A 16,571-nucleotide genomic window follows, 5' to 3' on the forward strand; every position below is an offset into this window, starting at 1 on the left:
CCATCTAGTGAGTGGAGATAGCAGATGCTGCTAACACTCTACAATGCCAAAGGCAGGCCTCTGTAACAATTAACTGGCCAAAATGTCAATATCTGGTCAGTAAGTGCCTGAAGTCAGTAATTTTCAACTTTTTCCTTTACCACCCCATTAAGGAGCCTTTAAACACTATTTTTTTCCCCCAATCACCATGCCCTCCATTAAATTTTCATACCACAGATATACTGTATACTATATAATTAATTCATTATATGCATATTTGTGCTTTATAACTCTAAAAAGTTCCCATTTTTTGGTCCCCTTGTGACCCGATTTTCGCCTCCTTAGGGACACCTTCTCCCCCATTGAGAACACATGATCTGGGCTTGTGCTCACTGTTCTTGTGTGGCCTAGGATGATCCTTAGGCCACACCAGCTCTGTATATTCAATTTCTCTCCGTCTTTGCAAGTCGAGTCCAAGTTCCACCTTCTCCAAGCATCCTCACCATGTCGATTCTGTCCGTTGTAGAACTCCCGTGAGGGCAGTCAGCCAGTGCTACCTTAAATCTGTTCTTGCATGCCAGGGTGATGGCAGGGTGTCCGCCTTCAACATTTCTGCCCTCCTCGTACCTGGCCTAAGCTCCCTAGCCTTGTGTAGTAACTCACACACGGCAGCTTGCTTTTAGTATCTCTCTGCTCCCTAGCTAAATCACAGATCTTCCTGTGCATGTGATGGAGAATGGAGGAAGGAGGAGGAGAGAGGAGAGAAGGAGAGGAAACCCTTAGGCAGACCTTGCCAAGGCTCTGCAAACAAAGCAGCAATGAACTCACGGAAGTAGCTGACGTTTCGAACCCACTTCTGTACTCCTTGCCCCTCAGCACCAGGTAGACAGGGCACTTCTCGCTTCCCTAGGAACTCCTCGATTAGAGCCAACGTGGAAAGGCTCTGGCTGAAAGGGACACATTTGGTTCAGAAGGTTCAGAAGGTTCCTGGACCCGAGGGAATCTCGCTCCCCAGTAGGCTCCCCTCTGAGAATGAGAGCTCACGCATGCAACTACCCACAAAGAACCACCCTAGCTCATGAGGGAAAACAATCGTCCACACACTTATCACCAGCACCCCACCAAAAAATTCTCTAACCTAGTACTTCCTTGATGGAAAAAACCCTGAGATTTAGCTCGGTGCAGAGTAACACATGGCATCAGCATTAAAAGCCAACACTGTATGAGTATACATGAGGTCGAATTACAGGCCACAGGCAATATTAGGGTTTTACTAAGGAGACAGATCATTTAGCTGTTTCCAAGTTAAGCAGAAAGCTAAACCATAAAAGCAGCAGGACACTAGGCTCTGGCAAAGTCAGAATCCCTGCTTTTTCATCAGAGTATGTCACAGATGGGAACCCCCACTCTGAGACTCCCAAGCCAGGCTCCTGCCACTTAGCTCTCACCAGAGCATAATCTAGTTGTAACAAAGGAGAAGCAATCTGCTTTACGCCTGTTTCTCTGAGAGGTGAGGCCTTGATGGGACTCAGAGCTCTCTCAAAACTGGGAATAAATAACATCATTTATTTGGCCTTATATACAAAGCTTTAAAAAAAGGTAGGGGGAGGCTGGGGATATAGAAGCAGATTTGACCAGAGGTCAGCAAATGTTTTCTGTAAAGGCCCAAATAGTAAATATTTTTAGGCTTCATAGACCATACATAGTCTGTGCTACATGTGCTTCTCTTTTTTTTTTTTTTAATTTTTAATTTTTTCTGCCAACACTGTGCAGCTCCTGTGATCTTAGTTCCTCAACCAGGACTGAATCCGTGAGCCCTGCAGTGGAAGAACAAAGTCCTAACACTGGACCACCAGGGAAGTCCCTGCATATGCTTCTTTGAAAAAACAAAAACAAAAAAATTCTTTTAAAATGTAAAAACTAGCTCTCAAGCTATACAAAAACAGGCCAGATCTGTCCTGGGTCACAATCTGAAGGATTAGATCATGATCTCCAACATAGGAACCTAAGGCCTCAAGTTCTCTGCAGAGAGACTGCACTGGATAAAAGAAGAAGCTCTAAGAAACGAAGTGCGAGACGCACTGGTTGCAGAGGCATGGACGCAAAACGAGGCTGGCACAACCCGGACAGTCTCAGGCTGCAGGCACTGTGTCAGCCTTTACCAAAGACACACACTAGGGAATTGCTGTTCCTACCTGAACACAAGGATCTTGTCTCCAAGCTTCACACTTTCCTCAATCAGGTGGAAAAGCAGTACCATCTTGGGAGAGTTCTCCAAGACACCAGTTTGGTAATTAGTCAAAAGGTCCTTGGCCTGTAGGAGAGGAAATGAGGCAGCTTGGAGCAGGCCGTAGCCAGACTACCAGAAATACAATTCTTACCCTCAAAGGCAGTAGCTCACAGGCAACCTGAATAGGTCCCTGCAGAGATCTCAGTGGACAGTGCACGCCCTACCCTCTCCCCACGAAGGCTCTCCACCATCCCCTTTCAGCAGTGGTGTATGGATCTGCCTGACTCACCCATTCATATGTGACAATGCTGTTGCCTCGCTCCTGGAAAGGGTTGAAGCCGACCCCTTGGAGGAACTTGCTGTTGGTCGCCTCTCCCACTGAGGAGGCCAGGGCGCTGTCCTCCACCTTGCCTCTTGTTCCCTGTGACGGGCAGCGGGCACTAGTTCCCGCTGAACCAAGCTCTTCCACGTCCAGGTCTTGCTCATTGGCCAGGTTCTCCTTCTGAAGGGCTTCATACAGCACGTCGGGATGATTCCAGATCTGAGGTTCAAGTTAAAGGGGAGGGCAGAGAACAATCTAAGGGTGTCCCACGGAGTCTGGCAACAGGCACTTGCCCACACACACCTCCCACAGCACCCACTGTCACACCCCAAATTAAAGTCTCCCCAACCCCATCACAGCCAAAGAGCCTGTACATTTTCACTAACTGACTCTGATTTCCATGATACGTGAATGGGAGAATTCACACCAGGAGGCATGGCAGTATGTTTGGTACATGACCAAAAAGGCTGTCACAAGTCTTGCCTTCTTACTTAAACAAGAACATTCCTGTTTCACCATGTGGTTACAGTCAACTATGTATGAAACTATGAAATCTCTCCTATGAAAAAATGTTTCTAGCTTAAGATGATGATCAACTATAAATCATTTCAGGGACATTCTTGGCAGGAATTGAGAATTCCTGAGGGAAGGGGGTGGTGTTGGGGGGTGTATGAGAAGGGTACACCAGCACCAAAGCATCCTCACAGACCATGTCGGCTTTAGCTTCCTGGCCCTGATCTAGGAAACATTTTGAAAGTCATCTGTCCCCAGACACACACCTTCAGCTGATTTATTAGAGCAGTGGGAATAATATCCAACAAGGTTAGTTGAGAGCTGTCAAAGGAACAGATCTCTTGTGAGGCAACTGAGAGCACCTGGCCAGGTCAAAGACAAGCCGGGGTTTGCCAGCCTGTTCACAAGGCCAGTGCTAAAGATACTAAACTTTGCTGTCCCCAAACCATCTCAAGCATTATCAGAACGAAACAGATCTCAACCTGATTAAACACAGAATCAAATGGAAGGTATTCCTAATAACGTGCACGTCTAAGCTATATATTTCTTGAATCCTGATTACGCTAGCAGTCAAAAACTCTGTCCCATGGTGTTCCTCCAATCACTCCATGTCTCAGTTGAAAAACAATCAGTGAGAAAGGAAGTGATTTCTCAAGTTTGGCGTAAGCAGCTGTGCAGCTGCACAACTGCAAGGGGCACCATTTACATTACAGTCTACGAGCGGCACTCCAGGTAACTGCTTTGCCTCGGAGCCCCCAGTGCAGTGAACTTCTTCCTTTATCAAGGATTCCCAGCAGGCATGACTCCCTTGGGACCACGAGCATCCTTAGTCTGTATCTAAGTATTCCCCCGAGGCCTCAACACACCTTGCAGCATACACAGAAAGCCTTGAGAGGGTTCAGCCCCAGCCAGCCACTGCTACCACAGTCCCGGAAGCGGTCCATAAAGTGTGTGTACAAATCTCGCTGGATCTGAGAGAGCCGCACCAGGATCACATTTTCTTCCTTGGCAGGCAGATGAATCTTCAGCACAGTGTGGCCTCTCCTACAAAGGTACAGATCAGAACTGACAAGGCAGTGTGGCCGGGAGGCGTCAGTGCAGGATAACAGGAGAACCCTGCATTGGTGCCACACATCCTTCTTTAGGACCTCAAGATTCACAACAGCCTTGTAATAATGAGGACTGGCTCAGCAACCAGCAGCAAGAAACTTATTTTGAGGGTAAAAACTAAAGCAAAGAGGCAGAGTGACCTGTCCCAGGTGACTGAACGAGAGACAGAGACCAGGGGACTCCAGGTCCGTAACCTGGTCTAGGGCTGCTTCTCTAAGCTTTCTCCACACATGCCGTCTTCACAAGGGAAAACAAGGAAATGCTTCAGGCTGGCCAAACCTACATCTTCCAAGACGCTGAAACTGGTGAGGCCATTCCCCTGACAACCATTTTATTCTTTCACTCAAGTCCTTGGCATGGTAGCTGTCTCTTGCTTCTCTGAGCAAGTAAGGCAGATATCCCTAGTAACTTCACAGATTACTTCTGAGAGATGCATTTCTGGGCCAGACTTTCAGAGAATGAACCACTGGATATCCACCATGTCTTACTTGCTCAGGAAAAGCTATTCCGTGAAAGCAAAGGTTTACTACTGCCCTACGAGAAAGGGGTCCTCCCACCATAACCACCTTCCCCCCTTTCAGGAAAGCCCTGAGGGGTCTGTTCCACCAGGACTCTCCATGGATTTGGAAAATCTGAGGATGGCTCACCTCTGCACGAAGCCCTCCAGGAGGCTGTGCAGGACGTGGCTCCGGTACCGCATGAGGCGGACGTCCTGAGGCGTGCTGTCAATACACTGTCCATTCAGGATGGGGCGCTCAAACATGTTGCTGAACTCCTGCCGGGTGCCGAGGAAGTCTGGGCGCACGAAGTCCACCATGCACCAGTACTCGATGAGGTTGTTCTGCAGGGGGTACCCGGTCAGCACCACCCGGCGGCGGGAGCGAATGTTCTTCAAGGCCTGGGAGGTGCTGGCCTGGCAGTTTTTGATGCGGTGTCCCTCGTCACAGATCACCACATCAGGGCCAGGGCGGCATAAGGCCTTCTCAAACTCTAGGGAGGGAAGAGGATCCGGAGTAAGAGGGTGAGAGGGCTTGCTCTTAGTCAACAATATGAGAAGTAGGGGTGCACCCTGGAGGAGACAGAAGAAATGAAGGAAGCAGGAAAGCAAGAGTCAGCCCCCAGTGGAGAAAGGGAGCCGGCCATTCCAGTTCCTGCGCATCTGCTGTGACACGTGACCCTGGCCGACTGACTCTTATAGTGAATCTCCTTTCCCTCTTTCCTTTCCTTTTTTTCTTTTCCCTTTAGGCTAAGAATAAAACGGAGTCGCATTCCCAGGGCTTACACCAACTAGGTAGCAGACGGCATGACTTTCAGAGTACTAGTCTAAAGGATTAAAAATGCATCTGGGATGATTCTGATGGGAATAACCCAGACACTTCCACAGGCTCTCATCACTGTCTTGGCGTCACCTGAGAGCTGGCTGGTGGGAGCTAATTAAAGGACAAGGTCTTCCTGGAGTTACTTGCTGCTCATTGCTAAATGTCAAAGTCAGCCACAGAAGCAGGGAACACAGAATCTCATAGATGAAGAGATCTATGAAATGAAACAGCCTCTGAACCTTAAAAGTACTTTTTTCCCCAAACAGGCCAAGGCCCTCAAACGAGAGAAGAGAGCTAGAACTATGAGAAGAATGGCTCTCACCAAAAAGAAAACTGTGATAAATTCCTCTTTTATAAACTCACACAAACAGTACCACCACTACTCCGTGTATTAGTTATTTAAATACTTTATATTGTCTTAATGCTATCTCAGGACATTCTGGGAAGCAGTAAAGGGAGCAGCTACCCTTCTAATTGCTCTGTGAAGACATAGGGGAGTCTTGCCGAAGCCAGTCTGTGGCCTGGCCGACCCAGAACTTTACTGTCTGCAGAGAAAGCAGGGCCTTCCAAGAGCCGCTGGCCAGAGCCAGTCTCACCTCAGGGTCCAGGATTTCTGGTTCGTTAATGCTCCCCATGTGATTAGGTACTAGAGCAGACACGCCTTCTTTCCCCCGAGTAATTCCCTACATTTCCCCAGAGAGGCCACCCACCTCTCCGAAACTCCTGCTGTCGGTCTTCCTCATCCAGATCAATGATGACCGGGTGAGAACGTTTCTTGGCTTTCTTCGGTCTACCTGTGGCAAAGGATTTCTTCAGGGTGAGGAGCCTGTACATTTCGTACCCCATCAGCAGCACCCCTCCCTCTGACACCCAATCAGCCATCACTTTAGCACGAGCTGCCATTGTCCTGCAAGAGTGAACAGAAAGAACACATTATTGCTTCGTCGGCTCTGCAGGAAGAACTCCTCGCAGTCAAAGCTGTGCTGATGCACAGTCAGAAGTCCTTGCCACAGACTTCATGTGGCACCATCACAGGGCTCGCCAGCTGCCCAAGGACTTTCCCACTATAGACATACTAACTGCACTGAGGACAGACGAGGTCTCTGGTGATGGTTAAATAGCAAAAACCAGAGATTCAATGTTACAAATAAAAGTGACAATCCCCTTCGATGTACACATTGTTGTTCAGACACTAAACCGTGCCTGACTCTGAGACTCCATCAACTGCAGCACACCAGGCTTCTCTGTCCTCCACTTTCTCCCAAAGTTTGTTCAAAGTCATGCCCACTGAGTCAGTGATGCCATCCAATCATCTCATCCTCTGCCACCCCCTTCTCCTTTTGTCTTCCATTCTTCCCAGCATCAGGGTCTCTTCCAGGGAGTCGGTTCTTCGCATCAGGTGGCCAAAGTGTACATGCATGACTATAATACTACACTTGAGGGAGAGCTGCAAGTTATTATCATTATATACAAAGTAGTAAAAGCAAGGGCAACATTCCGCATTTCACCTGCCCAGGCCCTGGTGAATGAAGAGCCAAGGACACACAGTAAAGGAAAAAGAATAGCTGAGACCGGATGCCACTCAGCACATCCCTCTCCTCCTGAACAACTGCGCTCTGGCTCTATTTCATTAACCGCAAGTGGACTGACAGTCCTGAAATCTAGAAAGGAGCAGGTGATCGGCGACCTATGGAGCCACCCACAGGCTCTTCATTTTCATGTGTGTGACCAAACATCCCAAAAGGTGACCTCCGCAGAGAAGAAAGTCTACTTTCTCAGTTATCCGTATCAACAAGGGGAAAGCGTGGCATGCATAGCTGGCTTGGATCAGATCAGGATATAGGTATAAATTTCTGGAAAGCAGGTTGAATTTACAGAATGGAAATATAAATCATTATATTTAGATCCAAAACAAACAAAAAAAAATGGTGTGCATCTTTTAAAGCTTGGAAGTTGTACCGTTAAGGGTCAAATATAGATTAGTGCTTGTAAGAGGAGACTGATGGTTAGGTTTCTAATAAAAGATGAATGTAAAAGGTGAAAAGATAGAAGACAGGAAGTTTCATACTACATGTTGAACTACATGGGAAAATGTGACCACACACACAGATTTTCCAGGATATAAAAACGTCTTCGAGCAGAATACAACAATTTCTGTGCTACATAATAACTCTGACTATTGAAAAACCAGGGAGAGAAAAAATGAGTAGCAAGAAGGAGAGGGGGATACATCAAGAAACCAAAAGGAATCTGGGAGGACAAGGCACATACCCAGAGAGACTGACTGCCTTGACTCCAGACCCTGGGAAGAAGTCAAAAAGGAAAAGGGCGAACAGAGGGCAGGCCACCTACTTGTGCTCATCATTCAAGATGTGAACTTTAAAGAACCGAGGCTGGACTTCTTCAGGCTTACTGTCAGCTGGAAGGGCTTCAGGAGCTGGGAGCCACATGTTGAACTCTGCCAGCCAGTTCTGAAGAGTATTAACCTGTCAGAAAGTTAAGTCCAAAAAGGGTGTTTTAGGGAAGAAGCTCAGAGCTGAGCCTACCAGGCTTTATAGTGCCCATAAGGCACTACCCCAGAGCTCTGCAGAAGGGTAAGCAAGTGGTGCCCGCCCCAACACTTACTGGCACAATGGCAAGGACAGTTTTGGCTGGCGTGTGGCGGAAGAGAACGTCGATGAAGGAGATCACTTGCAAAGTTTTCCCCAAACCCATGCTGTGGGCCAGGATACAGCCAAAGCCACTACTGGTCTTAAATCTCTCCAGGGACTCAACCAGGTTATCGTAGAGGAATCGGATCCCACCAATCTGACAGGGAACAAACACAAATATCTTTGGCTGGCAAAGACCAAGGGTCTAGTTTACTTTGGAACTAGTCAAAATTAAGTAAATGAGCAGACGTTAGACCAGACAGCTGGTGTGAGTGGCTACAGAAGTTTCCCAGAACCCTGGCTAGTTTATTGGCCAGTGACATTCTTCTTGGAGAAAACAGAGAAAAGCACTGACCTAAGACAGAAGCCCGTCTGAGGCAAGAATCCTGGCCACCAGACCCCTGCTTGGGCTTTCACTCACTCTTGGTCTGGCTGCCCCTGGTTGCTTACTTCAAGGCAGCCCATTCCATGAGGAGCAGTTCTTACTGCTAGAGTTCTTCTGTTGAGTCAACCTCTGCCTTCCTGGAGCTACTTCTGGTCCTGGGTCAACATAAGTGCTCTGAGCCTTCCTATCAGAAAGTCTCTCAGACTTCTGAGTCTCACACCTCTCCTGGAGCCACAAGTTCCCACCAAGGCACTGCTCTTCAGAGAGTATCTTGATCAGTCATCTCATAGGAGGTGGCTCAAGATTATTAACCCAAGAGATCAGCACCTGTTACATGACAGGGCATGTCTCAGGCTTGTCCCTTCCCACCCACCAGAAACCCTGAAGCATCAACTGCTAGGAGGAAGAATCAATCAGTAGCTGCCCATGGTACCAAAAGTACTCCACAGGCTGCGATGCTAACGACCGCCAGCAGGTGATGCCCACAGCAAGGAAGCTGAGAGGAGACAGGGAGGAGAACGCAGGTCTACTGCACCTGATGAGGTTTCACCGCCCGTGCCAACTGAGGGGCCAGGAAGACATTCTCCTCCTCCGGAGGGTGGTTCAGGTTGACAAGGACCCGCCCCAGAGCATCGCGCTGATTTAAGACGTCATTCACATGGGTGCCACCCTTCTCCTCTTCCTCATCCTCCTCACTGACAGACTCACTGCTGTCCACAATGTGCAGAGTATCCTCCTCTCCAGAGCTCAGTTCAATCACCTCTGAGACAGCCAACAAAGTGAAATGAAAACAAGGACTCAGCGAGCAGATATAATTCGCTGCAACTTAAGGTAAGGGAGCATGGAAACCATGTTAGAACTTGTTACCATTCATAAAAATTTTGATTTTTAATTTTTCTCTCTTCCAGCTTCAAGTGAAGACAAGGGAAAAACATATTTACCAAGGAGACTGAGGGAAATTTGTCACAGTCAGACCCTAGGCGGAATGAGGAAGGACGGAACTCTTTTCTAATAGGGGGAAAGCCACTCTCTCGGGGTGAATACTGGGTCGAGAGGAAGGAGGGGCGCCTCTGGCTCCATCTTACCATCTCGACTGCTTTCTTCATCCTCGCTGCCACTGCTACTGTCCAAACAAATGACTTCCTGGGTCAAGACGCGAGGAGGCAGTTGGGGACCATCACTTGCTCTTAAGACAATTTCCTCTGGGTGGGGGGAGGTGGAGATGGGAGAGAATGTCAAGAACCACATTTAGCTGAAACCTATTTTCCAAAATGATTTGCCCTCCTCCTCCTGTGTTGTTCTTGGGGGGACCATCCCCCGAGGAGACAAGTAGAGGACATCTTAAAAACCTCAACCCTCTTCCCAAATTCCCTTTTCTCTACCAGCTTTTACTTCTAGCACTCACCTGATCACTAGAAAATGTCCTAATCCTTTGGTACGTTAAGATCCAGAGTTCTGGGGGAAAATCTAAATAAGACCAATTTGAGGAAGTACCAAGTTAAGTATCCATCTTAACTTTTCAAACGAGAGCCTTCTGCTTGTGTGCTTCTTAGAAAATGAATGGACTGAGAGGATTCCTGAGAGGCCACCATCTGATTCCAGATCTGTCCTTGGCACTGTGGGCACCGAGGGTCTCTCCTCACCTGGGTGCAGGGCCCCTCCTGCCCCCTCCACAGCTTACCGGGAAATAACTCGAGGGGGACGGTGGGAATGGGGGCTGCGTAATCCTTTCTCTGCTGCTCCAGGCGCTTCCTTCTTTCCAATTCTTCCTGTTGTGCTGCTTTGGTAACTGGCTCCAACTGATCCTCCCGGAGAAGCTTTCTAAACATTAAAACAAGAGCGAGTGCTTCAGTTCACTTGTGGTTGGGTAAGGCAATGTCAAGATAAAGAGGGAAATCGTCACTGCTGGGAGAAGAAGCCAGGTCAGTGCCATTACACCCATGCAGCGAGTAAGGTGAAAGAGAAAACAAACAAACACACATAAATAGGACTTCAGGGCTCAGGAGCTTTGGGCTAATATGTTTTTCATATTATTTAACTTTCTGACAGATCACCCTGCTGACTCATCTCGGTACCTCACAGATCAAGAGTGAAATAGAGTAATATGTGATCCACAAAGCTGGAAAGCAGTACAGAAGACAGAGTTGCTATATGGGAAAATAAGACTGTGGATGATTTTGCATCCTTATTTCCCAAACTTAAGAGTACATTTTCAAGTCATCATTCTGTTTAGAAAAAAAAGAGGGTAGGAGGAGAAGGAAATGGTGATCCACTCCAGTGTTCTTGCCTGGAGAATCCCAGGGATGGGGGAGCCTGGCGGGAGCACAGAGTCGGACATGACTGAAGCGACTTAGCAGCAGCAGTAGCAGGAGGAGAAAAATATCCTTTGTCTCCTTTCAAGAGGAAAACTGTCATGGGCAGAAGAAAGGCGTGCTGGAGATTTGAACAGGTAAGGAAGTTTACATCTGCTGATCTCTTAGGTTAAAGAAGACGCCTTGGTTTGGACTAGACAGTGCTCGTCCAACTGATGTTGAGTTCTGAGAAGATGAGAACTCAAACTCTTTCATCTCCTCGTATTTGGAAACATAAGACAAAAATAAAGGAAATAACAGACTCCAACCAGAGCATTCTATGGATGCTTCCCGGGCCTCCAGACGGTGGGACATCCCCAGAGGTGCTTGAATGCCAATCGCATCCACTCTGCATCCTCAGATAGTCCAGACCCAGTGGTCCTGAGTTGCAGCTTCACTATTAATTGGGGCACATAGCCTACATTTTTCTCCTTGGGAAACAGAACTCTCCTGATCAAACCAGTATTTCAACTCCCTCCCTTCTCCTCTCCCCCAGAGCATAGCTCACCGTATGTTTCTTCTCATGTGGGAGGGTTTCTGAGCTCTCTTCTTTTTGGGGTCCTCGGAGGCAAGGCTCTTGCCTTGGTGGCGCCTAAGCTGCTCTGAAGGCTCAGACTGAGATGAGGTAGTTGAAGTGCACCGCGGTGGCTGCTGCCCATCTTCTCCCAGCTGGGCACACTCAGTACCACACATGTCTTCCAGGGATGGGTCTGAGGAGACAAACGGAGAGAGGTGCCAGGGATCAAGTTTACTGGAGGAAAAGTAGGTTCTGATGCCAGACACGCCAGGGTCAGATCTCAACTCAGCAACTTATCAGCGGGTGAGCTAAGAAGGAAAGTTACATCTCTCTGAACCTCAATGGACTTATCTATAAAATGAGGATAGTAATTTCCACACTTCAGAGCTGTTGTGAGGACTAAATAGAGGGCATGCTTAAAACCAAGCATGGCCCAGAGTAGGCTCACAACAAATGTGAGCCATCACTCTTGGTGTAATTTAGCACTATGTTCACAGTGAGGAAGTGTCAGGGCCTCAGACCACTCAGAAAGGGACATCGAGTTTCAAATACAGCTCACACTCACTTGTACGACTCTAAGCAAGTCTCATCCGGCCAACAGGGAGACCATTCCTCCCACCAGTGCCTTAAAGTGTTCATTCAATTTGCCACCCAATTAATGAGAGCTCACAACACGGCAGGTACTGTCCTAGATGCTTCAGGAATATTTGTAAGATTCTTTCCCTCCCAGGAGTTTGTCTTCTAGACATAATAAGGCAAGGTGTGCTAAATACCATCACCACAGGAGGAGCAGGGCAACTCAAAGCTGAAGGCACCATATTTGAGCCAGAAGGAATTAGCTAAGCCAAGGATAGCTGTGTTAGGGTCATAGGAACATGAAAGGTACTGTTTCATAGGATAATCACACAAGGAATTACATGGAAGGTAAAACGTAAGCGAGAACTTAAAAGATGAACAGAACGACTAATGGTATATTACTGCCTTCAGGATGGGGGCCAAGTGGGAAGAAATTCCTGGCAGAGGCAATGTCATTTTTGGTATCGACCACCAGCAAGAACTGGGGTTGGAGTGGGAGGGTCCCTGTGCACACCCCTCTCCTCCTCAGCTGAGCTGCATTCTGTTCACGGGATGGGCAAGTCCTGCAGTCACTCAGACCTGTTGCCACATCTGCCAGAGCCTCTCAGATACAAGCTCTACACAACCAAAAGGTCTCTCCCAAAGGTAAGAGAGGTTCAAAACAAGAGCAGAAGTGCTGAAACCTGGGTGATCTAGTCCATGCCACTTCGCTCCCAGGCAGCAAGGGCTCAGGAAGTCTGCCTTTTGGTGGGATTGCGTTATTTTGGATTTACCAGTTTTCTACTAATATCCTTTTTCTGTTACAACAGGATGCTATCTAGGATAGATATCACATTGCATTGAGCTTTCAATGTCTTTTCAGTCTTCCCTAACTGTGGCAGCCTATTCCGGTCTTTCACGACCTTGATTTTCGTTTTTTTGCCCACACCATATGGCTTGTGGGATCTTAGTTCCCCAACCAGGGATCAAACCCAGGCCCCAGCAATGAGAGCACTGAGTCCTAACAACTGGACTACCAGGGAGCTCCTGACCTTGATACATTTTTGAAGAATACTGGTCAGGTGGCTTTGTAGACTGTCCCCAAATTTCAGTTTTTCTGATGATTAGTTTGGAGGTTATGACTTTTAGGACAGAATATCACACAGGTGAAGTGTTCTTCTCATCACGTCTGATCAGGGTAATGATTTCAACATGAGTTATTCCTGGTGACATTAACCTTGAAGTGGTATTTACTGGACTTCTCCACTGTAAAATTATTATTTTTCCCCTCCCATACTTTATTCATAAGAGGCCAATCACTAAGCCCAGCCTACATTCAGGGGGAAGAGAATTACACTCCATTTCCTGGACGGAAGGGCATCAAAGAATTTCTGGATATATATTAAAACCACATACAAAAAAAAAAAAAAAAAAAAGAACAGAGTTAAAACAAAAACCATAAACACACAAAGAAAAATGTTTTTTGGGGGGGGATACTTTGAGGCTTTGAGAACACAAATATCCTCAAAGGTTTCATCTACTAATTTTAACATTCATCAGTGGATTCTACCTAGAGCAATTATTACAGTGGTGTTCTAACAGTGGTTTTCTATTTCTGTCTTTCCTTACACACTTATTATCCGGAATTTTTCTGTAAGGTAGATTTGTCCCTTCTCCCTCATTTATATATTCAACATTAAAAATATATATATCAGTACAGACTCAAGAAGAAACATTTAACCCTGTAGACTTTGGTAAAGAGAGGTCAGGGATTTCATACATCTCATTAAGTGAACCAGTAAGTGAAGGCCCTCAAGCTGAAAAAAGACATACCAAGATGGGTCATCATCCTATGAACTTAACCACCAAGAAATACCAAAGGGCCATCTCACCAGTCAGTGACTGAGTAAGAGAATCATGAGTGTCCCAGATACTGCTACTGCTCACCAGACCCAGCCTGATGTAGCCCCTCGCCACCCTGATACCATTCTGGGTTCCTTACGGTCTCTTTCATGTTGATGCCAGATTCCAGAACAGCATGGAGTTGGGAACTAACGTTTCCTAAGAGATAACAGAGCAAATGGGTTCAGTATGGACACTGAAGCCAGACTGCCGGTCTGTAAACACCAGCTCTGCGCCTTATTACAACCTTTCTGTCCCTCAGTTATAAGAAGGGAATAGCAACTGTAGTGTCATTCCTCAACCTCAGAGGATTGTGGCGATGATTATGTGAGGTGGCCTAAATAAAGTGCTAAGACAGTACCTGGCACACCGTAAACACCATATAAAACCACGGCTGCTTTTACTATGACTACCATTAGTCGAGGTACAAAGAATGGGTTTGGTTTCTTCTCTTCTCTCTTTCCTACAATAATTCTACAAGGTGAATTTTGCTCCCCTCATTCTAGTCCCCCCCGTTCTAAATATGATACACTGAAGCACTAAAAAGTTAAAAAGATTTGCCTATGGGTATACAGGAAGTAAGCAGAAAAACAGGAACCGACAGTTAAGAGGATGAACTTTGTAGTCAGGCAACCCTGGTGGTAAATCCTGGCTCCGTCACTTATTAGGTCTATGTTCATGAGGTCAACTTCTCTGAGTCATAGTTCTCATCTGTAAAATGAGGATGTAAATAGTTCTCTCGTGGAAAATATTATTCTTTATTAGTCTGCTGAACTTCATGGAACTCCATACTCCCACAACTACATCAACAGTCTGGGAGCACACAGAGCTCTGAGGCTTGGTCAGTCATGCTGGGTGGCAGTATTTCTTTGTGTGGAGATCTCAAACTTCAATTATACATCCTAATCAAAGATCAGAAATAAGACAGGAAAACGAAAAGTAGAACTGACATATGCAAAGTGTATTTTGTTGTTAGAAAATGAGTATTTCTTACAAAACACACACCCCACATTCTAAATCTTTCCTCTTAACACTGCCACAAACCAGACAGCCTCTCCTGTCCCCTTGCTTTTAATTTAGCCTAACGTGAATTTGAGCATCTGCTATGTACCAGGCCCTGTGCCAAGGCACAATGGAACAGTCCTCACAAGGACACATGTACATACCTATACGGTGGAGTGCTCTTCAGCAATAACATCTGAGGAAAGGACAACTAATTCACCTTGCCTATCAGCGGTTAATGGGGGCACTTCCTTGGGAAACGTGAGGCCTAGGTTTAATCTAACAGAATGGATAAGCACCAGCTAGTAAAGGAAGAAAAGAACATTCTAGACAGACAGAGGAGCCTAAGCAAGAGGAATTGAGACGCTAAACAAGGTGGAATGGCTAGGGAAGTACGCGCAGCTCAACACTGGCTAAAGTGAGTTAAGCAAAACCGCAGCAGGAGTGGCGCTCCCCCGGCACGGCAGCTTGACCCACACACCAATTCCCACCCAGGGCTGGGCTGGCACACTTCAAGTTAGTGTTTTGCTGGGTCCTCTGACCTGGTTAGATAACGACCTTTGATGCTCTCCTGGCCTTAAGGCCTTTTGGTTTTGTTTCTATTTCACAAGCAAATTTATTGAGTAACCATTTGGAGGAACAGCTGGAGGCAAGATTAGAATCTACGCAGGATACAGTCAGAGTACAGTGGGCAGGCAAAGGGTTTGAACTTCATATACTGGGTAGTGCAAACCTGGTGCCAACTGTTGTATTTATTTCTTCTGGTTTCTGCCTTGCAGAGTGGGCTGTCCCTTGGAGGGGGAAGAACAAACCTGAGAGCCTTTGAATGTCACACATTTACTACCTAACACTCCAGCTTGTGAGGCCTGGCTGTGAATTTCTGTCTGGCAAGGGTTGAATGTAGCCAAGCACAGTAGCAATTTGCAAATGACCAAACACAGTAGATACAATTTTCATGCACAAAGAGTTCAGACACAGGTTTCCCCCTTCCTTTATACACAGCACACAGGTCTAAATCAGTTTCTCACCACCTACCATTCTTTGAAAGAATCCTCAGCTTCTGTGTTCAGGACAGGACAGGACAGAGTCGCTCAGTGTCCGACTCTTTGCGACCCCATGGACTGTAGCCTATCAGGCTCCTCCGTCCATGGAATTTTCCAGGCAAGAGTGCTGGAGTAGATTGCCATTTCCTTCTCCAGGGGATCTTCCTGACCCAGGAATCGAACCCAGGTCTCCCGCATTACAGGCAGATGCTTTACCATCTGAGCCACCAGGGAAGCCCCTGAGCTTCTGTGTTCAACAACCACTGTTTGCTTGTTAAAGTGGCTTTAGTTTACAGCTGTGCCCAGATGTGCTAGTATTTAAAGTCTGTTGTCATGGAAGTCAGTGTTTTACAACTGTTTCATTACTGCTTCACAACACTTACTGTGAAGCTTCTGGTCTCTATACAGCATTGTAACATATACCAATGGTCCCCAACCTTTTTGGCACCAGAGACCAGTTTCGTGGAAGACAATTTTGCCACGGACCAGGGTCGGGGGGAGATAGCTTCTGGATGATTCAAGCATATTACATTTATTGTGCATTTAATTTCTATTATTACATCAGCTCTACCTCAGATTATCAGGCATCAGATCCTGGAGGTTGGGGACCCCTGATATACACTACATCTTAAACTAATTTTAATAATAAAACTGTTATTTCAAAATTAATATAATCGATTTTCCCTGAGTCA

The 16,571-nt window shown here is 46.7% G+C and overlaps 1 protein-coding gene across 1 annotated transcript in view; it reads right to left on the bottom strand.

The window, feature by feature from the left end:
• RAD54L2 (RAD54 like 2) overlaps nucleotides 1-16,571 on the bottom strand; it is an 88,948-nt gene that overhangs the window by 16,914 nt on the left and 55,463 nt on the right. Inside the window, exons 3-14 of the mRNA XM_004018425.6 lie at nucleotides 11,369-11,570; nucleotides 10,191-10,330; nucleotides 9,595-9,711; nucleotides 9,045-9,271; nucleotides 8,099-8,281; nucleotides 7,826-7,959; nucleotides 6,184-6,380; nucleotides 4,802-5,144; nucleotides 3,911-4,088; nucleotides 2,499-2,750; nucleotides 2,175-2,293; nucleotides 808-926 (exon numbers count right to left, since the gene is read on the bottom strand). Of these exons, the coding sequence (XP_004018474.1) occupies nucleotides 808-926; nucleotides 2,175-2,293; nucleotides 2,499-2,750; nucleotides 3,911-4,088; nucleotides 4,802-5,144; nucleotides 6,184-6,380; nucleotides 7,826-7,959; nucleotides 8,099-8,281; nucleotides 9,045-9,271; nucleotides 9,595-9,711; nucleotides 10,191-10,330; nucleotides 11,369-11,570 (2,211 nt within the window). The remainder of the gene's footprint in view (nucleotides 1-807; nucleotides 927-2,174; nucleotides 2,294-2,498; nucleotides 2,751-3,910; nucleotides 4,089-4,801; nucleotides 5,145-6,183; nucleotides 6,381-7,825; nucleotides 7,960-8,098; nucleotides 8,282-9,044; nucleotides 9,272-9,594; nucleotides 9,712-10,190; nucleotides 10,331-11,368; nucleotides 11,571-16,571) is intronic.

The sequence above is a fragment of the Ovis aries genome, chromosome 19 (assembly GCF_016772045.2).
Source record: "Ovis aries strain OAR_USU_Benz2616 breed Rambouillet chromosome 19, ARS-UI_Ramb_v3.0, whole genome shotgun sequence".
Taxonomy (NCBI): domain Eukaryota; kingdom Metazoa; phylum Chordata; class Mammalia; order Artiodactyla; family Bovidae; genus Ovis; species Ovis aries.